This window comes from Miniopterus natalensis, chromosome 18, assembly GCF_054644295.1.
Source record: "Miniopterus natalensis isolate mMinNat1 chromosome 18, mMinNat1.hap1, whole genome shotgun sequence".
Taxonomy (NCBI): domain Eukaryota; kingdom Metazoa; phylum Chordata; class Mammalia; order Chiroptera; family Miniopteridae; genus Miniopterus; species Miniopterus natalensis.
In genome coordinates this window covers 41281539-41305407 of record NC_142098.1, presented here as the reverse complement: position 1 = coordinate 41305407, position 23869 = coordinate 41281539, and the positions used below count along the sequence as shown (strand labels likewise).

General features: G+C 45.3%; 2 protein-coding genes across 6 annotated transcripts; one reads left to right on the top strand and one right to left on the bottom strand.

Moving 5' to 3' along the window:
* On the top strand, positions 1 to 13852 carry ZNF667 (zinc finger protein 667). 3 transcript variants are annotated; one of them, XM_087826966.1, is made up of 5 exons: positions 1 to 53; positions 1331 to 1419; positions 2590 to 2716; positions 4029 to 4121; positions 6309 to 13852. In XM_087826966.1, exons 2-5 carry the CDS (start codon positions 1387 to 1389, stop codon positions 7877 to 7879), a joined length of 1824 nt encoding a protein of 607 aa, XP_087683092.1. In that variant the 5' UTR covers positions 1 to 53; positions 1331 to 1386; the 3' UTR covers positions 7880 to 13852. The 3 variants fall into 3 exon arrangements, with proteins under 3 accessions (XP_087683092.1, XP_087683093.1, XP_087683094.1); XM_087826967.1 differs by lacking the exon at positions 1 to 53 and adding an exon at positions 360 to 480; XM_087826968.1 differs by lacking the exons at positions 1 to 53; positions 1331 to 1419 and having other exon boundaries at positions 2627 to 2716; positions 3911 to 4121.
* On the bottom strand, positions 12067 to 23376 carry ZNF583 (zinc finger protein 583). Of its 3 annotated transcripts, XM_087826969.1 has the most exons (6): positions 23277 to 23376; positions 21830 to 21926; positions 20473 to 20630; positions 15903 to 16029; positions 15567 to 15662; positions 12067 to 13717 (listed from the first exon to the last, which is right to left on the bottom strand). In XM_087826969.1, the coding sequence occupies exons 3-6, from the start codon at positions 20506 to 20508 to the stop codon at positions 12240 to 12242; spliced, it is 1737 nt and encodes a 578-aa protein (XP_087683095.1). In that variant the 5' UTR covers positions 20509 to 20630; positions 21830 to 21926; positions 23277 to 23376; the 3' UTR covers positions 12067 to 12239. The 3 variants fall into 3 exon arrangements, with proteins under 3 accessions (XP_087683095.1, XP_087683096.1, XP_016077716.1); XM_087826970.1 differs by lacking the exon at positions 20473 to 20630; XM_016222230.2 differs by lacking the exons at positions 21830 to 21926; positions 23277 to 23376 and having other exon boundaries at positions 20473 to 21420.
* Positions 23377 to 23869: the final 493 nt, after the last annotated feature.

Below are 23869 nucleotides of genomic sequence, written 5' to 3'. Positions count from 1 at the left end.
GACAGGAACACGCAGGCGCGGGAGCCGAGAAGGGCGGCGAGCCGCGGACGCTGGTGCGTACTACGTGGGCTGGCGCAGCAGCGGCGACGCTCCCCCGGACCGCTCCGGCAGCGTGCGTGAGGGGCGGGGCCTCAGGCGGGAACCTGCGTGTGGGAAGCTCTACGGCCTCTGGGGGCGGAAGCGCTCGAGACACGCGGCTTTGTTTAGGGGCGGGGCCTGTCGCCCTCGACTTGGCCTGGGGGCGGGGCCGCACGTGAGGGGGCGGGGCTTGGGCTCGGAGGGGAGCGCGCAGGCGCGGTGTCAGGGTGCGCGCCGCCGGGAGCGACCCCAGAGGACCGAGGCGAGCGTGAGGGTGGGTGTCTGCGCTCCCGCAGCTGCGTGGGGGCGTGAGCGTGGGCCCGAGGCTGTTTTCTGTACCACGGGCTGTGCGTCTGTGGCTGCCCCGCGGTCCTGCGTGTCATGTCGTGGGCTGCGTGTGAGGTGAAGGTCGGCGACCGTGAAACGTGTGATGGCGTGGGTGTGCTGTGTGAGTGTGACTGAGTGTGACCGAGCCAGCCGGGTGGCGGGGGCGTGTCCCAGGACCGCGCCTTTCGCTGTCGTCTGTGCTGTTTACACGAGAGAGAAGGGACCGAGCCTGTGGGGGCTGGGAGTGGGCCTGCGAGGGCGGGCGGGGATGTGTGGTTGGAGCGCGCGCGTGTGAGTGTGTGTGTGTGAGTGTGTGTGTGTGAGTGCGTGTGTGTGAGTGTGTGTGTATGAGTGTGTTGCACGTGTGCACATGTGTGTGAGTGTGTGCATGTGTGAGTGTGCATGTGTGTGCGTGCGCGTGTGTGAGTGTGTTGCACGTGTGCGCGTGTGTGAGTGTGTGTGTGCATGTGTGTGAGTGCGCGTGTGTGAGTGTGTGCGTGAGTATAAAAGTATGCCGGTATCTGTCCCTGGGCCCTGGCACAGGGCTCCTCAAACCCTTGTAAACTCCTAAGTGACAGGAGCGCCTCCGGATCTAACGTGGGGATTCTGGGTGGGCTCCTGGATGGGGCTGCTCCCCAGGGAGACGCAGCCCTGAATAGAAGCTTGGAATTCCCAGCGCCCCTGCCTACCACCTCATGGAGCTGTCCCGGCCCCCGCCCTGCACTGGGTGCCACGTCGTCACGTGGGAAACTGTGGTGACCTCACCTCCTGTCCTCACCAGACACCGCGCACTGACCTTTGGTGCTGCTGGTGTTTGACTCCCCGCATGTGTGCGCATCCGCGTGAACACCTGTGTGTCCAGGGCGAGGGGCCCTGGGGCTCTCTCCGAAGGCCAGCCACCCTCCTGACTCCTCTTCTCCCGCAGCCCCACCTGCCCAGCACGCTGCGCCTCCCGGGCAAGGACTCAGTGGGGAGGAAGGGATGCCAGCCCCCCGAGGGAAGTCCACGTCCAAGGTAAACGGCCATTCGTCTTCCTTCCGAACGTTTTTTCTCATGGGACGCAGAACATGTGCTTTCCCTGCAGGACACTTCCCTCCCGGTGGAGACCAGCCAAGACCTGGTCCCCAGACCCCTCCCATCACCACAGAGTGGCCGCCGGAGAAGGGCCCCCTCTCCTTTTTTCCCATTGTGCACATGATCGCTCCCCTGTTCGTGGTGCGATTGGAGGGTCCCTGGCGGCTGTGGGAGAAACACCTTCCCCAGAGGGACGATGACAGCCGCTGATTCCTTAAGATGGAGACTTGGGCCCCGGTGGGACCCTGCGAGGCAGAGGGGGATTCCAAGTTGCTCTCCAGAGCTACCTAATGTCGCTTCGTCTGCTTGCCAACCCATTTGCACAGAGGACATCGCCCTGGCTTTAAGAGACTCTCGTAACTGTTCAGGCCGAGTGCCCAGGAGCCAGGCCCATGAGGCGGGATGAGCTGGCGTCACCGCTCTAGCTGATGAAGAGATTTTCTTTAATCCTCACTTGAGGATATGCTTCTACTGGTTTTAGAGAGAGGAAGAGGGGTTGCGGGGAGAGAGACATGGATGTGAGAGAGAAACATCCACCGGTTGCCTCTTGTTCGCACCCTGACCGGGGATCAGACCCTCCCCCGTTTCTGTGTATGGGATGGTGCTCCAAGCCCCCCCTGCCATCCAGCCAGGGCAAGTTATTTATTACAGTGCGCATCTTGGAGGCAGTTTCTCTTGGCAAAGAGCTTCACCCTCTCAGTTACTTGTATTTGTTCCCTGTTGCTGCTACAACATTACCACCTACTTGGTATTTATTACCGCCCGGTTCCTGGGTTGGAGATCAGGCACAGCGTGGCTTAGCCGGGGCCTCTGCTTTGGGTCTCAGAGGGCTGAAATCCAGGTGTTGGCTGGCTGTGCTCTCACTTTCTCCTGGTCCTTCTCCCACTTTCCACGGGGCCCCTTCTCCCATCTTCAAACCAGCGGCAGCAGGTCCGGTCCAGCTCGTGCCTCATATCTCCACGACTTCCCTTTCTCTCCTTGTCTGCGACCAGCAGGAGGTTTGCTCTTAGGGCCCCTTGTATCTCCCATGTTTGGGACAAGTCCACTGTCTGCTCTGGGTGTGTGGGAACGTGAGCCTACCGTGACAGGACGTGGGGTTTTCCATTTCAGGCACCAGTGACGTTTGGGGACTTGGCCATCTACTTCTCCCGGGAAGAGTGGGAAAGGCTGAGCCCGGTGCAGAGGGATCTGTACGAAGACGTCATGTTGGAAAACTACCAGAACCTGGTCTCTCTTGGTGAGCCCCCTCCCCCAGCCTCCCCCATATCCACCACTGGCCCTTTGAAGGATGGCAGTCTGTCAGTCTGTTAGGAAAACAGAAGCCACGCCAGTTTGGGTTTGCTTTCTTTTTAACAGCTATATTGAGATGTGATTCACACACTGTACAACTCACCCATAGGAAGTGTACAACTCAGTGGTTTCTATTGTATGACAGAGCTGTGGGTCCCTCAGCACAGTCAATTTAGAACATTTTTACCACCCCCAGAAGAAACCCGAACCCAGTAGCACTGCCTCTCCATTTCCCATGCCCACTAATCCCCCCACTAGGCAAACACTAGTCCACTCTGTCTCTATGGATTTGCCTATTCCTGGCCTTTCATAGAAGTGGATCATACCATTTGTGGTCCTTTGCTTTTGCTGAGCATCATGTTTTCAAGGTTCATCCACACCGTGGTAGGTGTCAGGACCTGGTTCCTCTTGATGGCCCAAAAACATTACATTGTAGAGACCACATTTGTTATCCATCAGTTGATGGGTATTTGGGCTGTTTCTGCCTCGCAACTTTCATGAATAGGCTGCTATGAACATTTTGTGTGAGTTTTCATGAGGATGCATGTTCTCATTTCCCGTGGGTGTGTACCTAGGAGTGGGATTGCTGGTCAGATAGTAGCTGTATACGTAACGCCCTGAGACACCTCACTTTTGTTAAGGGAGGGAGCTTAATATCAGGGGCTGACTTAACAGGTACTGTTAAAAGGTGAATAGAGGACACGGGGGTAGCACAGAGATGGTAACTGCAGGATGCAGCCACCCTCCCAGGGCAAGGGGAAAGTTTGGAGCTTTCAGAACTTAGATGGACACAGACTAATGCAGAAAGGGAAAGACGCACTGCCTGGATTTACACTCCTGAACGGGCAAGATGAGGCTAGCTCTGGGAGTGGGTGGGGAGAAAGAAAAGCAGAAATTGAAACCACCAGAGCCCCTATGGGTGGACCCTCTCGGGGAGCAGTAGTGAAGGAGGGGTGTGGGTTGCCGAGCCCCTACACCAAAAACAAATCAGAGAAGGGTGGGGTTGGGAGCTGAAAGGCAGCAGCTTAATGGCCAGCCTTGAGTTTCTGCTCCAACTTTTCAGGAAAACAGTTGGCTCTGTGGAGTTAAAAAGGAAAACCTCTGCCGGCTGAACCTGACTTTTCTCCCCCTCATTCTCCAGCTGCCCTTCACCTCCTCCGTGCTCCCTGTGTGCCAACAAATCCTATTATTGGCACAGGGCTGGGTTCACTGCCGTGGTTTCCACATCATGCTCAATTCCAGTGTTTTCCCATGGGCAGGACTTACCTGTCGGAGGCCTAATGTGATCACCTTATTGGAGAAACGGAAAGCACCCTGGATGGTGAGACCCGTGGGAAGACGCCGGGGCCTGGGTGAGTAACCGAGAACCCAGGCTTGGAAGTTGGCGGTCTATGTAAGAGCGCACTCCACTGCGAGAGGGCCACCCCTGTGAGATAATACTCAAGAGCCACTTTCCCCACCTCAGAGGCCACTCCTGTGCAGAAAATTCAAGTCTCTTCAGTATGAGCCCCTGAAGGGGAATAACTAACATCTTATAAGCCCTTCCTGGGCATCAGACACTCTTCTAAATACAGGTTGTTTCCAGCTGTTGCTGGATGAAGTAATCTTGAGATGTCAGTTACATGCTGTTGAATGATGGTATGGTTGAGTTCTCCTGTGTCCTTACTGATCTTCCGCCTGCTGGATCTGCCTGTTTACAAGAGGGGGTGGATATTGAAGTTTCCAGCTGTGATAGTGGATCCATCTAGTTATCCTGGCAGGTCTGTCAGTTTTTGTCTCAATTAGGTTGATGCTGGGTTGTTAGGCACACATACAGTATGAATTGTTATGTCTTCCTGAAGAATTGACCCCTTTACCATTATGTATGCCTCTCTTTACCTGTGATAGCGAGCGTTCCGTGTTTTTAAGTCTGCTGTGTCCGAAATTAATGTAGCTACTACTGCTTGCTTTTGGTTGGGGTCCACATGGCGTATTCTTCTCATCCATGGGTCTTTATTGCTAAAGGGGTTTCTTATAGACAGCACATAGTTGTTTTGTGTTTTTTGATCCACATGACAATCTCTTGTAATTGGAGGCCATTTACATTCACAGTGGTGACTGACGTAGCTGATACATAGCGTCGGACATCAACATAGAGGAACCGTGTCTGTTATTGTTCTCTATTTGTTGTCTTTATTCTTTGCTCCTGTCTTTGCCTCCCACTCCTTCTCTGCCTTTTGTGGTTTTATTTATTTATTCTATTCTTCTTTAATTTTTTTCATTTCACATGATTCTGCTTTGTCTTTCTTAGCATGTCAGTTATACTTTGTTTTTAACTTTTTTAGTGAATGCCCTGGAGTTTACAGGATACATTTACAGCTGATCCAAGTCCACTTTCAGGTAACACTGCCCCACTTCATGGGTGTCGTGAGTGCCTTATTACAACAAAATAAGGCTATGCCTTCCTCTCGCTCCCTGTATCATTGCTGTCATTCACTTCATTTAAGATAAACACATAGGCACACATAATCAAATACGTTGCTGTATTATTATTTTGAACAAATTGTTATCTGTTAGGTCAATTAAAAATAAGAGAAGCCCTGGCCAGGTGGCTCAGTTGGTGGATTGTCATACTGTGCACCAAAGGCTGAGGGTTTGATTCCCGGTCAGGATGCGTGAGGGAAGTAACAGATCGATGTTCCTCTTCCCCATCAGTGTCTCTCTCTCTCCTCCCCCTTCCTCTCTCTCTCTAAAAATCAATAAAAGCATATCCTGGGGTGAGGATGAATAAAAATAAATAAGAAGAGGGTTTCTTGCCCTCACTTATTCCTTTCTCAGCATCCTTCCTTTCTCTGTGTAGAGCCTAGTTTCTGATCTATGTTATTTTCCTTCTCTCTCTAAAAGGACCTCTTTTTAACATTTCTTGCAGGTCTACTGGTAAATTCAACATTTGTTTGTCTGAGAAAGCCTTTATTTCTCTTTCACTCTTAAAGGACATCTTCATAGAGTACAGAATTTGAGGTTAGTGGTTTCAAGAGAGTTCCCAATGGCTCTTGCAAAAATGAGTATTTAGTTAAACGCCCACCCTGCCTTAAATTTAATCAGCCTAATGAAATTCAAATTTCACAGTATTATTTTTTCTTAACATTAATTCTGGGAAAATATCAAAAGGGTTCAAGCAGTTTTAAATTTCTCTTCTAATCCTTTTCAGTTTTTACCACTCTTAGCATTTCAAAGAGCTACTTTAGTCATTTAAAATAACTATTAATTTTTATATTCATAAGGAACATGTAATGATAAAAATCAAAATGATAAAAATCAAAATGAAGGAGAATGTTACTACAATCCTTTCTACCAGGAAAAGGATACTTTACATTTAGATATACAACTTCCAGGTATTTTCAACTTATAAAATGAAATCATTCTTGTGGTAAAGTTTGATGAACTCATTTTTCACTTATATTCTAGGAAATTTCCTTGTCACTTCAACTTAGTTTCTTACATGACACTTTTTAAATAAAAATAAGAAAACAAATATTTAATTTGTTGATGTCTTTCAGACTCAGGTTCTAAATGTGAGACCAAGAAGTTACATCCAAATAATTGCAACAAATCTTGCCAAAGCATCTATCAGAAACCAGTTTCTGCAACACAAAAAGGTCCCACAAGAAAGAGAGGCTGCAAGAAAAATTTGGCCCTTAGAGAAACCAAGAAATTGCATCCAGGGGAGAAATGTTTAAAATGTAATGAATGTGGGAAAATCTTTAGTCAAAGCTTATCTTCTAAACTTCATCAGAATTCTCATACTGAAGGGAAGCCTTATGAATGTAGTAATTGTAGAAAGGCCTTCAGACAGGTTTCGTTCCTCATCCTTCATCAGAGAATTCACAATGGAGGGAAAAGCCATGAATGTGATCAATGTGGGGAAAGTTCTATGCAAAGAACAGCCCTTATTCTACATGAGAAAATTCATGGTGGAAAGGAAATCTTTGACTATGGGAAGGCCTTGAGTCAGTGCCCATCCCTTAGGGTAGATGAGAAAATTCATCTTGTTGAGAATGCCCACCAGTGCAGAAAATGTGGGAAAGCCTTCATTCGAAGGTCATCCCTTTTACTTCATAAGAAAATCCACAATGGAAAGAAAACACATGAATGCAATAAATGTGGGAGAGGCTTTAGTAAGAAATCAGCCCTTGTTGTACATAAAAGGATTCATATAGGAGAGAAAACCCATGAGGGTGAGAAGGCCTCAAGGCAACAGAGCAGTCACCATTTAGAGAATCCTTATAAATGTAGGAAATGTGGAAAGTCCTTTAATAGGATTTCATCCATCATGCTTCATCAGAGAATTCATGCTTCAGAAAAACTGTACAAATGTGATAAATGTGAGATGGTCTTTAGGCAGTTTTCAACCTTTATTCTACATGTAAAAACTCATAATGGAGAGAAACTGTACAGATGCAATAAATGTGAGAAGGTCTGTAATCGGCATTCATCCCTTATTCAACATCAGAAGGTTCATAAAAGGAAAAAGAAACTGTTTGAATGTAAGGAATGTGGGAAAATGTTTTCTGAAACTGCCAACCTTAAAATACATCAGAACATTCATTCTGAAGAGAAACCTTTCAAGTGTAATAAATGTAGCAAAGTTTTCGGCCGCCAGTCATTTCTTATTGAACATCAGAGAATTCATACTGGAGAAAAACCATATCAGTGTGAGGAATGTGGGAAAGCCTTCAGTCATCGAATATCTCTTACTCGACATAAGAGAATCCATACTGAAGACAGGCCATATGAGTGCGATCAGTGTGGAAAGGCCTTCAGTCAGAGCGCACACCTTGCCCAACATGAAAGGATTCACACTGGAGAGAAACCGTACACGTGCAAAACGTGTGGGAAGGCATTCAGTCAACGTACGTCCCTTATTCTACATGTAAGAAGTCATACAGGAGAGAAGCCCTATGAATGTAATGAGTGTGGGAAGGCCTTTAGCAGTGGCTCGGACCTTATCCGGCATCAAAGAAGTCATTCCTCAGAGAAACCCTATGAATGTAGTGAATGTGGGAAGGCATATAGTAGGAGCTCATCCCTGATTCGACATCAGAATACACATTCAGAAGGAAAAACCTAAGGTTGCTACAAAAGCAAAGACTGAGGCTCAAAGTAGCAGATAAAATACATTTGTCTCTAACATAAATTGTGTAAAAAGGGGACCATTTGATGGTGTATCCCACTTCGAAAGCCAATGGGCAAAAGCCCTTGGTGACTTTGACCTGAGAATTTGAAATTAACTGAAGCAGTGATCTTACAGGTCTTAATGAAGCTGTGATGATTGGATCATTTTTCATTCTCTATTTGATGAGAATCACTGATATTTTATTTCCAATGTAGTTTTACAGCTATTTCAAAGTGGGATTGTAGTTATTTCAGTGGTCACATACAATGAAGTGGAATTGTCAGTTTTTTGGGGTGGGGCTTTGAGCCTGATTTAATGTCATGTGAAGAAAGGGTTTGTCCCTTAGAATGAGCACTATCACATAAGGCACTTCTTGGAAAACCAGGGTGCCACTTCCAGCTGACTGAAATTTGTTGGTGATAAAAAGAGTGAATCTTTAAATAAAGATGACATTGACAGTAGTGGGACAGAGACATTTCCATACTATCTCCAAAGATATGAAGATGCATGACCTTTGTGATGTGAAGTTTAACAAGCCTGACAAGCTAACAGGAAAACAAACCAGGATATACTAAAGAACAAGGAACATCGGAGCAGGGAGAGATTATTTTATTTAAGGATAAACTTGTTTCTATTTATATGAATAAACATCGGTATTTTCATGGAAGAACACTGGTGTGCAGTAAGTAATTGGTAGAGAATGTGTCTCTCCCAGAATCCATGTGTTGAGGCCCTACCCTCCAGGGTAATGGTATTTGGAAATGGGTTAGGTCACTCTAACAAACCACAACTCAGAGAGAAAACCACATTTGTGAAGGGTGATCATGCATGCAGTATAATAGAACAGCTAATTATTTTTATTTAAACTTGCCACATTAGTTCTGTAAAATCAGCATACAAAAGCTCAAAGATTGATTTTTATCATCTTTATTATTTCCATTCTTCTTATGCTAACTCTGGTGTTCATTGCTCTTCATTTTCTAATTTAAGGTGGAAATTGAAGGCACTGATTTGAGAGCTTTCCTTTATAACTTAGGCAGTTAGTGTTGTTATACTTCCTTTTAAGTACAGTGTTCTTTCATTCAATTCAAATACTATTTTCCCTTTTTGGTTTCTCTTTTGACCCATGGGTTACAAAAAATTGGGCTATTTAGGTCGAAATACTTGGGAATTTTCCAGTTATCTTTCTGTTACTGATTTCTCATTTAGTCTATCCTGATCACAAAAACATTTTGTATGACTTAAACCCTCTTAAATTTATTGAGATGTTTTTAAGGCCTGGAACATGGTCTATCTCTTAAATTTATTGAGATGTTTTTAAGGCCTAGAACATGGTCTATCTCAGTAAGTGTGCTGGGTGTGTTTGAAAAGAATGTATAGTCTGTTCTTGGGTGGAATAGTTATAAAATGTCAATTAGGTCAAGTTCACTGATAGTGTTAAGTCTTCAACATCCTTACTGATTTTCTACTTGTTCTGAGAGATGCATGTCAAAATCTCTTAAAATTGTGGATTAGTCTATTTCTCCTTATAGTTCTATCAGTCCTTTTCTTGACTTCAGGTAATTTCCATACATGCATGTCCTGTTGTTTTCAGATAAAAACTAGAGTTTTTACTCAGGTAAAATTTCTGCGGATGTCTGTGGTGTTTTTCTTCTGGGAGCCCTCAGGTAGTTTATCCTGTAAACTAACCACCTCGTCTCCCAGCTCCATCTCCTGTACTCAGAGAGCACGGTCTGAAAACTCCACATGCTGCTCCCTGGGGATGTCATTGTTTGGCACTCTGTTAATTCGCTTCCCATTCCCCAGGGATCTCTCTTAATTCAGTCTCTTGAACACCAGGGTTTTATATATTTTATCCAGTTTTTTAGCATTTCAGGTGGGAGTGTAAACTACTCCTTCAATTCCATCTTCACCAGAAGTGCAGATCTCAAGCACTTAGTGAGGGCAGGGATCACTGTGGGTCTAGAACTTTGTTTACACTCTTGTATCTGTGCTTCATAAGGCCTTACCAGTACTTCTGGAGGATAAACTGCTGGATGAAAGCACAGACATTTCAATAGGTCCTGCCAACTTGTCTGTGCTGTTCAAGTTAGAACCCATCTAGAATGAAGGCTTCTTAAGAGGAATTTTAAGCACCTTCATCCACTGCTGTGTCTTGCCCACCAAGTTGGGCTGTATTAGTCAAGTTTTCCTGTTTCTTCTGCCTGCTTTTTCTCCATTATGCTGCTCTCACCAGGGGACAGCAAGTGCGAAAGACCCTGGCATGTTCTTTTAGTGTGACCCTAACAGCTGTGTCTATGTTCCACCTTTCATAGTGTGTGATATGAAGTGGTATCACTTTCCTATTTCAATGATGCTGGCATATTTAATTTTGGGGTTTATTTTTAATAGAAGTTGGTAAGACTGACTCTACCCGTATTTCATAGGGTCTCTGCAAAGCTAGAACTTTGATTCTTGAATGAGTAGAGTTCCTGGTCTAGCTATTCTTCTGACTCTCTTCTGCTCGTTTGGTACCTTTTACATTGAGAGATACACTTGTGTGTTGTTAACTGCAAAAGGAAACCTTGGTTTGGCTAGTGAAAATTCTGATCTTGACAAGTTGCCTTTCACAAAGGAGGTACAATTCATTCTTCCTCACTCAGCACAGAGAAGCATCTTTTTTTCACATGCTTTTGCAGCACATAGTCCATTGGTTTAACTTGTATTTCTTCTGATCCTACTGAGATTCAGTACTTACCACATATTCATCAGTTGCCTCTTCACAGCCTTTGCCCATGGGTGGTGGGGGGGGGGGTGTATGTGTCATTTGCTAAGTGAGTGTAGGAGCACTTCTATGTTAAGGATATGCACTTCATGGGTTAATGATTTCCTCTAATTCTGATGCTTAAACCTTTTGTTTATACTACCTTTGACTATATAGATACTTAATAAAATTCTTACGCAATTAAACCTAGAATCTTTGTGTGGCTTGTACACCAAATCGGACATGTTTGTGGGCAGCCAATTTATGAGTGTTGATCTAGTTTTGGTTTCCTTTCTCCTCTAGTTTTGGAATCACATCTTAGACACTCAACAACTTTTCCATTTTAAACAGCAAAGATGTAATATAGCCACCTAGAATTAGGAGCAGGGGTCACACTTACACTTTGCTTTTTAGTCTTCTTTGATTATTGATCTTTTCAATTTTTCTTTTTTTAAATACCTGTTTTACCTCTGTTTATTTTTATTTATTTAGTTTAAATATATCTTTATTGACTTCAGAGAGAGGAAGGGATAGAAACATCAATGAGTCAGACTGGCTGCCTCCTGCATGCCCCCAACTGGGGACCGAGCCAGCAACCCGGCATGTGCCCCGACCAGGAATCGAACCCCAATCACCTGGATCCTAGGTCGACGCTCAACCGCTGAGCCATGCCCAGCTGGGCTCCCTCTGTTTAAATATAAATGAAGAATACATCTCAGTAAATTCTACTTATCACAAGTTGATTTTTAAAATCTGGGTTCTTAGAACTGTTGAATGTGTACTGAAAGTAGTTTTTCTTACCAACAAAGTCATATCTCTAATCCCTATTTTCATGTACTCGAATGTCAATCCTACTGCATCAGATACCCTGGTCATCCTCCTGTAGAACACTGACCACTGTTCGTAATCAAAAATCTTTACTTCTACTCTTGAGCTGCTGCTTTTATTATTTCTCAACTGATCACTGTTGAGATGATGTTTTCTTTGGATACCACAGTACCTTATTTTACACTAAAGTTTACTGAGTGACTACTTTATGCTAGGCACTCTACTGAGCCACTTACATGCATTATCTTATTTAATGCTCCCATTAACTTTCGAGGTAGTACCATTATTAGTCCCCAAATAAAACAGAAGCTTGTGAAAGACAAAATGTTTCTCTAAAATTAGAGGGCTAAAAAATGGAAGAGCAAGGATTAGAACCAAAATCTATTTTATGCTGGCATAAGGTTCTGGGTAAATCTCCAAAGAATGAGATGGATATTGGCATGAGATGGTGCTTTGTAAGGTAGACTGGAACAGGGTATTGTGGGGAAAGTCTCTCAGGCTATTTTGAGGAATATGTGCTTTAATGTAAGAACTACTAGATGCCACTGAGGGGCTTCAATGAGAGGAGAGAGATGATCAAACTGTTTTTAATACAAGTTTGTCTGCAGTGTGACAACTGGCAAAGTAGGTGGTAAACACAGGAAATCAGAAAGCTATTTCCACAGTCCGTGTTAAGTGATTATTGTGTACTAGACAAATAAGATGGAGTCAAAATGATTTAAAGGAGTGAGATTCAAGGCCTACTTAGGAGATAAAACCTACAGGTCTTGGCAACTGACTGGACACAGAGGGTGAGGAAGCGGAGAAACTTAAGAATGACTCCACAGTATGAATTCTCTCATGATGAGCCAAGTGTGCCCGCTGCCTGAAGGACTTCCTGCAGTCCTTACATTCATAGGGCCTTTCTCCAGTGTGAATTCTTTGATGCAGAGTAAGAGAGCCACTATAGCTAAAGGCTTTCCCACACACATTACATTCGTAAGGTTTCTCTCCAGTATGAATTCGCTGATGCTGAGCAAGGCCTGCATTCTGGCTGAATGTTTTCCTGCATTCCTTACACATGTAAGGTTTCTCTCCAGTATGACTTCGCTGGTGTTGTGCCAGTGATGAACTGTTGCTGAAGGCCTTCCCACACTCAATGCATTCATAGGGTTTCTCTCCAGTATGGACCCTCTGATGCTGATCAAGGTATGCAATCTGGCTGAAGGCTTTCCTACACACTTTACATTCATAAGGTTTCTCTCCAGTATGAACTCTCTGATGCTGAGAAAGGTGTGCATATTGGCTAAAGGCTTTCCTACATTCCTTACATTCGTAAGGTCTCTCTCCGGTATGAATCCTCTGATGCACAATTAGGTAACCACGATGGCTAAAGGCTTTCCCACACACATTACATACATAAGGTTTCTCTCCTGTATGAATTCTCTGATGCTGAGCAAGAAATGAACCATTACTAAAGGCCTTTCCACATTCAATACATTCGAACGGTCTCTCTCCAGTATGAACCCTCTGATGTTGGGTCAGGTGTGCAATCTGGCTGAAGGCTTTTTTACACTCATTACACTGATAAGGTTTCTCTCCAGTATGAACCCTCTGGTGTTGAGCAAGGTGTGCATTCTGGCTGAAAGCCTTCCTACATTCTTTACATTCGTAGGGTTTCTCCCCAGTGTGTATTCTCTTATGTTGGGCTAGGTTTGCACTCTGGCTAAAGGTTTTCCCACATTCAACACAGGCATAAGGTTTCTCCCCAGTATGAATTCTCTGGTGAAGAGTAAGGGATGAACTCTGGTTGAAGACCTTCTCACACTCATTACACTTCAAAAGTTTCTTTTCTACATAGACTTTCTTATGCTTCATTTCAACAGATTTTTTTCGGTAACTTCTCTTTTGTGGCTCATGCTTATGCACTCTTTCTTTGGTGGGAAAACTCTGTTTTATAGCAAATATTGCACCCTGGTGGAAAGTTTGCCAAGATTTAGTATATTCATTACTTTGATCTTCAGTGAGGATTTCCTTATGAGTGATGATCAGTTGACTAGGATGTATCTCCTTACTTCCCAACTTGTTCTTAAACCAGTCCCCACTTTTACAGTCTTCTACCAAACTGGGGTAATCAAGGCTGTAACTAAGATGGCTTCTTCCCATTGTCACTACTTTGAATGATTCTTCATAAATAACTTGCTTTGATGAAAATTCACTGTTTTTAAATGCATACTCCCAATCTAAAAGATAGTAAGAAAAAAAAGTCTTTTGTGTTTATGCAGAAGAGAAAAACTTTAAAAACAAAAATCAGTGAATAAAATGTAAGTTTGAGTGTTTAACAGCTGTTAAGTACAGTCTAAAAAGTATATTACAAAGAACAAGAACTTATGAAAGTTAAGGACATAAATTAATCATATATAACTAGTAAGGTAACTATCAGAAAAATTAAAAATTGAAGAGGTTATTTAACATCACATTTATTTTGTTTGTGTGTGTGTGTGTGTAATGTATCACCATCTCTAAACACCATTCTTATGCCTCAGTTTATCCTGCATTTAAGAGATGTTCATTATCTTTAGGAAAACCAATTTTACAATGTCAGGGTAGCTAAAAAACCTCCATAAGATCCCCAGACCCAAAGATACATCAGGTGTGTCTTAGGCTGTACATAAAACTATGGTAAAACTTTTGCAGTCTGAAAAAATTCTTACTGAATATCATTTTCTATGATTTATATTCCAACCAAATGTAAATTTTCAGTTGATCCATGAAGCTGAGATGCTTCATATAGAAGTAATTTTGTATCAAATTGCTTGACTTTATTAACTTGCACTAGGCCTTAATTTGCCTTCCCATTTCCATTCCCAAATCAAATCACCTATTCTTCTGCTCAAGATTTTCCAATGGTTTCTCACCACTTTTATAATAAAATCAAAATTCCTATCATGGTTCACAAAACCAATGTAGCACATGAACATAAATGTAAAACCTTTAATAACATTACAGCAAATGCAATCCAGGAAAATATGAAAGCATAATCATGACCAAGTATAGTTTATCTGAGGAATGCAAGGTTGGTTTACTCTGTGAAAATCAATCAATGATCACTACACATCAACAGATTAAAGATGAAAAATCATATGATCATTTCAACAGATGTAGAAAGATTATTTTACTAAATTTATTTATAAAAATTCTCAGCAAACCAGGAACAGAAAGGAACTTCCTAAAACTCAGAATGAGCATCTAAGCAAACTAACCAACATCAACTTAATGGTGAAAGACTGAAGACATTTCCCCTTCAGACTGAGAACAATGCAAGTATATCTGCTCTTACCAGTTCTATTTAACACTGTACAGGAGGCCCTAGCTATTGTAGTAAATCAAGAAAAACAAGGCATAAGGATCAGAAAGGAAGAAATAAAACTGTATTGGCAGATAACATGATTGTCTATGCAGGAAATGCTCAACAATAAGAATAACTACTAGATGAATCTAGCAAGGTGATAAGATATAAAGTTAATATAAAATCACTTTACATTCTTGCAGACTATCAGCAAAAAACTGGAAGATGGAGTTAAGAATTCTATTTATAACAGCATAAAAAAATAAAAGATTCAGAAAATTTTTTTTAGATATTTAAGACCACTACACTGGATACTAGAAAATATTGCTAAGAGAAAGAAGACTAATAAATAGCTAAAGAAACTATACTCATGAACTGGAAAACTCGATGTTAGGATGTCAATTCTCCCCCAAGTTGATGTATAGATTCATCATAATACCAATGAAAATCCCAGCAGGCTTTGTTCAGAACCCACACAAAACTTAAAGGCAAAGACAAGGAGACCCTGTGACATTTGGGCCCAGAGAACAGGACAGGTTATCAGAGAAGACAGTACCATGTAAGACAATATATACAAGGAGAGTAAGTGGGGAGCTCAAGCGAAAGATGCCTCCATGTTTGTCCCAGGTCTGGGGCCAAGGAAAGCTACCCAGAAAACCTCAACTACAACCTGGAACCCTTCAGAATGACAGAGCTTGTTTTTATTGCCATGGCCTCTGCCTCCCCAGTTCTCTCTCACTCACCAGAGCATGTGCTTCCTGTCCCCACCTTCTTCACCATCCAGGGCTCTTTTCCTTGCTCCAGCAGTGAGATCACCTCTGGCTTAGAAAGTGAAAGTCCTGCTTGTAAGAAATAAGGGGAGTTAGCCAGGCCCTTATCAGATCAGGCCCTTGGTCCCCAGGAGGTGGGTAATTATAGAGGGAGGTGAGGATGGGGACAAGTCCCATGAAGCCGCTAGTTCTACAGAACTCAGCCTGCGGGAGAACCTGGAGAGACCCCAGTGAGGTGTATCAGAGGCCTCTCAAACACCATGTGGAGAGCAGCCCTGTGTGGGGTGCTGAATTACGGGGAGACCTCACCCAGTGACACCAGGCTCCTGTAGTTCTCCAACATCACCTTCCTGTACAAAGTCCTCTGAGCAAGATTCAGCCATTCCCACTCCTCTTGGGAGAAAGCTATGGCCACGTCCCCAAATGTCACCAAATCCTGAAATGACAGACATATTCTTGCCAAGCTGGTGTTCTTACCCTACATGGGCGTAGTTTGAAGAGCTAAATCATCTATACTTTTGGAGAGAAATACTACATATAGTGAAATTCTCTGGTGGTATCTTAGGTTCTGAGCAACACACATCAAGTAATCGCTGGGTGACTTCTCTGTGCTCAGTGTTGATAGTGCTGTGCTAAGTGTACAATTTCATAGTCTCTACTGATGAAGAAAGGATTTGTAACACACAAAAATGGGCAATAACACCACTAAACAACTGTAAAATAATAGTTAGTTATTCACCCTAAATGCTACAGCATTTCTGAGTCTGGAAAATCAGGATAGACTTTGGCAGTGAAGAAAGGCTTCAGGGACGAGACAGGAACATGAGCTAAGACTTCCAAAATGTATGTGGTCTAAACTTGCATCTTCCCAACTCTACTGTGGCCTGTTCCAGATATATCAATATGTATACATCCTACATACACACACATATACAGCCTATCTTATTAATGCTTATAATATTGACATTCTAAAGTTAAATATATATGTAATAAAATAGTAAACAAGTTTGATAGTGATTTTGCAAAACCATAATTTAAACAAATGTACACCACAGAGAAAAAGCAGGGGCAACGAAAGATTCTCTAGCAGCTCTTGGTAACCCCACTGAGTTCCAGCTGGAAACCTCTCAGCTGGCCATCTAAGAGACAAAATAATAGCAATTTTAAGCACTGCTAAGTAGCTTAAATAGCGAACATTTCCAATGTGATCATGAAGTGCATCAAAAATACCCACAGCTCTCACTGGAGGGACACACCCAATTTCGCATGTCTAAGGAGCAAAGGTTTTTTGAGTATTACAAGACCGCTAGCTCTCAAACACTGCTACTACATGGTGAATTAAGGATCTTATTTATAACGTGGAACAAGACCTAGTCTGCTCCCCCAAAATTCAAAATGCATATCCTTCCTAAGAGATACATCTGCTCCATACTTACCAGGGCTTGCTGCATACGGTTTCACATATGATTCTTAGGTTTGGCATGGCACAGAGCAGCACCCACTCTCAGCTGGGCTGAGGGATAGGTGGCACTCAATGGGACACCCCTGGAGAGCTGAATTGGCTGCCACAGTACTGAACTACTGCCACACAGGTTGGTAAACAGCTACTGCACTGAGCCCTGCTGGCGCCCGTGCCAGATCTCCCCTCCACCCAGCATGGCAGCAGCCTCCGGGACCCCAGTGGAGTAAGCTCTGGTGTCCCCGCCTTATTGGTTGTCAAATACAAACCTCACTCCTACTCTTCCCATAACGCTCCTACTGAAGACAAGTTTAAGCACATCAGTGATTTCACACAAACATTTTTCATGGAAAAACCAAGTCACTATATGAATCGCTACTGCCTGAGAAATGGACAAAACGTTAAGTAGCTCGAAGGGAAGCAAAAGTACGGCCCCAGGAAACATCAGTTCCATGCATCAGCTCCCATGCTACATGCTTCCACCTCTAGAACACTTCATAACCCAGGGAGATCTGAGGAGTGAGGCTTCAGGAATGAAGCAAACACGGGTTGGGTCTGAAAAGATGAACCTTGTTCTAGACAGTGTAGGCACTGTCACCCACCAGCTCTACTAGAACTCAGGCTTTTGATACCAACTCTTTTAAATTTATTTCTTTTGTAGATGGAGGTGAGGTGAGGTAGGTTTTGCTAGAAAAATTCTTTTATTTATCTTTTTTAATCCTCACCTGAGAATATTTTTCTATTGCTTTTCAGAGGGGGGGGGGAGGGGGAGGGGAAAGGGGGGAGAGAGTGGGGAGAGAGAGGGAGGAACATCAGTGTGAGGGCAGGGATGGAGCCTGCACCTGAGGTACATGCCCTTGTCTGGAATCAAACCCAGGACCCTTCAGTCTGAGGGCCATGCTCTTAACCACTGAGGAAACTGGCTATGCTAGATAAAGTTCTTAAAAGACATTCTTTCGCTGCACATACAAATAATGGATCCTGGGTTTCAACTGTCTTACTGACATTTTTCTTTTGGCCAATGAGACTTGACTACCTTTCAAATATTTTTATATTTATGTTGATGTGGTAAAACAGAATTTCCATACAATTTGTTATTAAGGAAACTTAGGAAATGATATTCAGTATTTCTACCTTCAGTGAATTTTTTTCCCTTTTAGTCCTCCACCCCCCACATTTACCTACCGTGTCACCCTAACTCCTAGAAGCAATCAGAATTTACAGTTAGTATATATTTGTTGAAATATGTCCTTATCAGACATATCTGTGTTCATCTGTCCATATCTATTTACATATAACATCAGTTTTGTTGGATGGGTAACATTACAGGGTATGAACAAGCCATATCTTACTAACCCTGACTATTTTCAGTTATATGAATCTTCATTTTTCACTCTGATGCCGCAATGTCTCTACTTCCTTAAAATAAATTTCTAGACAGTATTCTCTCCACTGAGACTAGGATCTTCCAAAATTACTTAACCTCAGAAAAAATTTTAAATTACACTATTTTGACCCAGCAAGAATAGGAGCTAATGAAAAACAGTTCAGGCTGGGAGTAAAGAACTGACCTGCACTCAAAGAAATACCAACAGGGGTTCTTCAGGTAGAAGGAAAAGGGAAGGAAATGAAGGCATAGTCACAGGAAAAAACAAGAGCCCCAAACAGTAACTATAAACCGTATGTGACATCTAAGTGTCTTGGAGGTAAACCACTAGAGAGGGGTCTTGTCCTGCCAGGAAGTGCTAAGGGTACTGATTAGAGAGGAAGAAAGGGGGTTACTACCCAGTGAGACATGGATACATACCATTCTAGAGTTGCCACTAAAGGAACAGTAATAAGGGGAAATACCTGACTTATCCCAAAGGAGAAACAGGAGAGATGAAGAACAGACGGTATCAGTAGGGAGCACACTGCAGTGTGGGCGACGTAGACACAAATGTATCACTAATTACACTGAATGAAAATGTACCAAACACTAATTAAAAAGCCAAGATTATCAGACTGGATTTTCAAAAATCAATGTTTTGCAGGGAGACGCAGGGACTGTAAGAGGCAAACGGCCACTCAAGTGCCCAGCTGTGAGCAGGGGGAAGAAAACCGGCCAACTATCTGCTGCTTACAAGAGGCATGCTTCAAATACCGTAGAAGCCTTAGAGGCAGAGGTTCTAGCCCTGGCGGGTAGATCAGTTGGCTGGAGCGTCGTCCCGACACAGCAAGGTTGCAGGTTTGATCCCCGGTCAGGGCACAGACAAGAATCAGCCAATGATGCGTGAACAAGCAGAAGCAGAGGCTCTCAGAGAGTGTGCGTTAAGGTCATGCTGGGCCTCCCACCAGAGACGATGATTCAGGAGGTCCCGGGTGGGAACCCAGAAACAGCACTTGGGGTGATGGGCTCTGTCTATTCTACACATCATATCCTCTGCTTTCTCCTTCCATTACCAGGTCAGCGGCAGGAGAGGAAGCTGGCTCTTGCCGCCATGGAACTCATCCCCTTGTTCATTTACAGGTTCATTTGGCAAATACAGGGCGGGGCAAAAGCAGGCTTACAGTTGTGAGTACTTGAAACAGTTTACTTTTGTGTTATTATTTATTAATCATTGTATTATTTTCCATATTAACAACTGTAAACCTACTCTGCCCCACCCTGTGCTACCTACACTGTTCTAAGAGGTAGGGATACAAAGGTGGACAAAACATAGTCCCTCCCCTTGTCAGCTAATATTCCAACAGAGGAGAGATACAGGTCACACAGCGTCAGGCAGTGTTAAATACTCTGACAAAACCCAGGGAAGGTGACTGAGAGAGATGGGGGTATTTATTTGAACAAGAACCTGAATAAAGAGGGAGGGCAGGCCACACCAACACCTAGGGGTTGGAGAATCACAGGAGGGGGAGGGCAAACGCAAAGGTTCAGAGACAGGAAAGAACCTGGTTTGTTTGAGGAACAGCAAGGTGACTGGTGTGACTGGAGCAGAGAGATGTAGAAATTGAGGTCTGGAGTCACACAGGCCCTATAGGCCAGGATTAGGAAGCCAGTGAAGGTTCTGGGCAAAGGAATGAAATGACGTGCTCCGACAGCAGGCACACTGCTCCAGCGTCCTCCGTCGTTCCCTACCGCCCTCGTGAATATGCACTCACCATCATCCATGTTCCTGACCCTCGCGCACGGCTACCTACAACTGCACAGTCACTAACTAGTGTCAGGCACATGTTCCTTTCCTCCCTTGGCCTCTTTTCTCCTCATCTGTAACATGAGACATTTTTGGACAAGTTCACCCACAATTTTCTTCCTGACTTTATCATTTTATAAGCCTAGATCTGTGCCATCCAATCCACTAGCTACTAATCACATGTAGCTATTTAAATTTAAGTCAATTAACATTGAAAATTCCATTCCTCAGTCATACTAGTACATACAAGCGGTGCATAGCCACGTGTGGCACACTCTATCATCAGTCATCACAGGAAGTTCCACTGGACAGTGCTGATTTCCGCTTCTGGCTCAGCTTCCTCTTTACAACCATTCTGTGTATTTTCATGTAGCAGTTTGCATGGTTTTATTTTTTAGATTTCACCTACACAATGTAAGGAAGAAATGTTTTTCTAAATGAATAACCCATCCCTTCACTGATTTAACATCATTACATTATATAATAAACTAGTAGATACTAAAGTCCATGTAGACAGTTTTTATTTGCCACAGTATTGCGAGCACTTAGTACAGTACGTCTTTAATAACTATATGTTTAGGAGTGAATACATTTTTGCCATTCTTATTTATATTTGCATTTGTTTCTAGACATTATATGCTGATCTTTTCATTTGTTCCTTCTGGCTCTAAACTACTTACTGTTACAGATGTATGTAGCCATTTTTAGATGTGGCTTTAAGTACTCCCTACTATTATTCTTTTTTTATATAAAACGTTTTTATTTACTTTTTCTAGAGAGAGAGGGAGGGAGAGGGAGAGAGAGAAACCTCAATGTTAAGAGCAAAATATCAATCGGTTGCCTCCTGCACGCCCCCTACCAGGGATCAAAGCCCACAATCTGGGCATGTGCCCTGACGGAGAATCAAACCAGCAACCCTTCAGGCCACTGGACAGCGCCCAACTAACTGAGCCACACCAGCCAGGGCCCTACTATTCTTTTACAAAAAAGTTCCTGCTGTTTTTCCATATTAATTTCACTAATCTTAACTGGATGACCTAGAATATACTAGCTGTAGGCCACTACCTACTCAGGATGTCCCTAAAACAGGGCCTCATTACTCCCATGGAATTCTACTCCTCAATGCCCACAGCCTGAAGAAAACCCCAGCTCTAGCTGACCCATGCTTTACTACTCAAGACCTCAAAATCACCTTGAACGGGAGACCTTGTCCTGTACTGACTAAGACCACCCAACAGCCCTCATCTTGCCTTCCTCTCAAACCCAGGTGCGTGGGAAAGCTCTAGGCTAGTGGTCACACCTGCACACACACCTCGACCTCAGTGAATCAAGTCCCTACAATGAAGGCTCTCATATCCCACCAAAGAGTGTATTTTTAGAGCTCCTAACCCACAGGAAACGCTAAACTATTTCTTGAATGAAGATGAAAATGCTAAGAAAAAGAGGAAGCTCACTCGGTTTTTGGGGATCCCACCTTTTACTGAATTGGAGAACATGAGAACCAGCCCAGGGACTTTGTTGGGCTGGCAAGTTTCAGAAGAAAACCAAAATGTTCATATAAGACCTGAAAACCAAGGCATTTCGGGGAAGAGATGCTTCCTTACCTTGGACATGGCTCTAAGAATTCAAGGGCGTAGAACAGCTTTGTCGTCTTCCCTCAGGCTCCTCTCTGGTAGAAGGGCAGTGTCCGAGAAAACAGGGCTGGAGAGGGAGAAAGAAGTCCTGCATCACCAGCCTAGAAACCCCCCTTCCCTTCTCCCCCACCACAGACACAGATTAGAGGTGTCGCTGAATCGGTCATTCCCGTGTGCTTTAGATCTCAAGAACCCAGCCTAAACTTTGTGCCTAAGTCAGCTCCTCAGTTCTAATTATAAACAGCAGCAGCCTCTACCCTTCAGAATGGCACTACTAAGTAAGGATTTCCCCCCTTCCCACATGAAATTATTCAAGGCCTCATGGTAATAAGTAATTGAACCCAACTGGAATCAGTGTCCAACTTTTAACCTTTCCAACAAATGATGCTGTTGAAGGGAAATATGTCCCCACCCTTCCTACAAAGATGAGAGAGAAGCCAGAGTGGCTGCCACAGAGAAAGCATCTTTACAGAGCAGGCATCAGAGCGGCCATGTGGTCTGGAGACAACCGGGCCAAAGAGTCAGGACACCGCGCTTCTGGTCCTGGTTTAGGACAAACTGCACCTGAAAACCAATCTCTCCACTTTTCTGAGCAATTCTCCACAAGATGGAGGCGAGAGACAACACACGAACAGTCCTGAAACCCCTTAATCAAGAGTTGTTTCTGGTCCTGGCCAGGTAGCTCTGTTGGTTAGAGCGCCGTCCCAGTATACCAGAGCCGTGGGTTCGATCCCCAGGCAGGGCACGCACAAGAACCAAGCAATGAGGTGGAGCAACAGCTCGGTGCCCTTCCCTCCCTCTCTCCCCGCAAAATCAATTAAAAAAAAAAAAAAAAAAGTCACTTCCCACTAACCTCACTGCCTTGGAAAGAAAAGCACATTCAGTGGTAAGAACCACTAGGTTTGGGATCAAACTGCCCGCAACACCCAGTCCACCGCACCACTCACTAGCTCTGCAGCCCCCCTCGAGCTAGGGACCCGCTCGGAACCTCAGCTTCCTCATCAGAAAAGGGCACCTACTGCCCGCCCACCAGCTGCTGGCAGGATCATGAGATGGTCCTCAGGGGGCCCCGCGCACGGCGCCTGGACACGCTCTGCGGTCAGAAAGCGCACACAGTAGGGCTCCCCTTCGCGTTCCTCTTCCGCCCCGAGGCGGCCCGAGGCGGGGCTCCCCGGGCCCCCCTCTGTGTCCCCCCCGGGTCACCCTCCCGTTCCCCGTCCCCTCCCCCCGTGCCCCCGCCTCCGCCCCTCCGTCGGTCTCTCCCGGCCCTGCAGCCCCGGCCCCCGCCCAGACCACAGGCGCTCCGCCCGCCGCTCCCCAGGCAGCCCGCGGGCACGTCCCCGCCCCGCAGGGTCACACTGTCCCGTGGCCACACAGTCCCACGCGGTCCCGCGGTCCCGCGCAGTTGCCCACTCACTGTCACGGACACGGTCGCACGTTCTCATCGCAGCGCCTCCCGCGAACGCGGCCTCGCGCCCGGTCGCACCCGGTGCTCTGTCCACGCGCTGTGACAGGCCCCTCCACGCCTGCGCCCGCCCGCCGGCCCGGCACTCCCCACGGCCGGCAGCTCGCTCCGCGCGGGGGCCGGGGGCCCAGCATCCCCGCGGGCCGCGGCGGGGCTCGACGCCGGGCGCTCGGGCGGACTCACAAAGGGGCAGCCGGCGCCGGCCGCAGGGGCCGCTGGGAAACGGAGTCCCGGCCGGAGCGCGGCGCACAGCATCCTGGGGCCGCTCGCCGCGGGCGCGTGCGCGGCTCCGCCCCCCGCTTCCAGGGTTCCCCACCCGGCCCTCTCCGGACGCCCCACCGAGTCCCGCCGGGCCAGGGGCGGCTCGCACCGCGCAGGCGCGGCTCGCTCGGGCCCCGGAAGCGGCCCAGCCGGGGGCGCGCGTGCGCGGTGGGGGAGCTCGGGCGCGCCCGTGGGCTCCGGGCCCAGCGCGAGCGAGAGGCTCAGGCTCCAGGGCTGCTTTCTTCCTCTAATTTCTTCTCCCCTCCGTCTCCGTAGCCATTTAC

What these genes read in the sequence shown, in the direction of transcription:
- ZNF667 (XM_087826966.1), top strand. Translation starts at nt 1,387, where the DNA reads ATGCCAGCCCCCCGAGGGAAGTCCACGTCCAAG. An exon ending in GAGGGAAGTCCACGTCCAAG is followed by an intron (nt 1,420 to 2,589) that starts GTAAACGGCCAT and finishes TTTCCATTTCAG; the next exon opens with GCACCAGTGACGTTTGGGGA. An exon ending in GGGAAGACGCCGGGGCCTGG is followed by an intron (nt 4,122 to 6,308) that starts GTGAGTAACCGA and finishes GATGTCTTTCAG; the next exon opens with ACTCAGGTTCTAAATGTGAG.
- ZNF583 (XM_087826969.1), bottom strand. Translation starts at nt 20,508, where the DNA reads ATGATAGAGTGTGCCACACGTGGCTATGCACCGCTT. An exon ending in CACGTGGCTATGCACCGCTT is followed by an intron (nt 16,030 to 20,472) that starts GTATGTACTAGT and finishes CTGTCATTTCAG; the next exon opens with GATTTGGTGACATTTGGGGA. An exon ending in GACAGGAAGCACATGCTCTG is followed by an intron (nt 13,718 to 15,566) that starts GTGAGTGAGAGA and finishes ACTATCTTTTAG; the next exon opens with ATTGGGAGTATGCATTTAAA.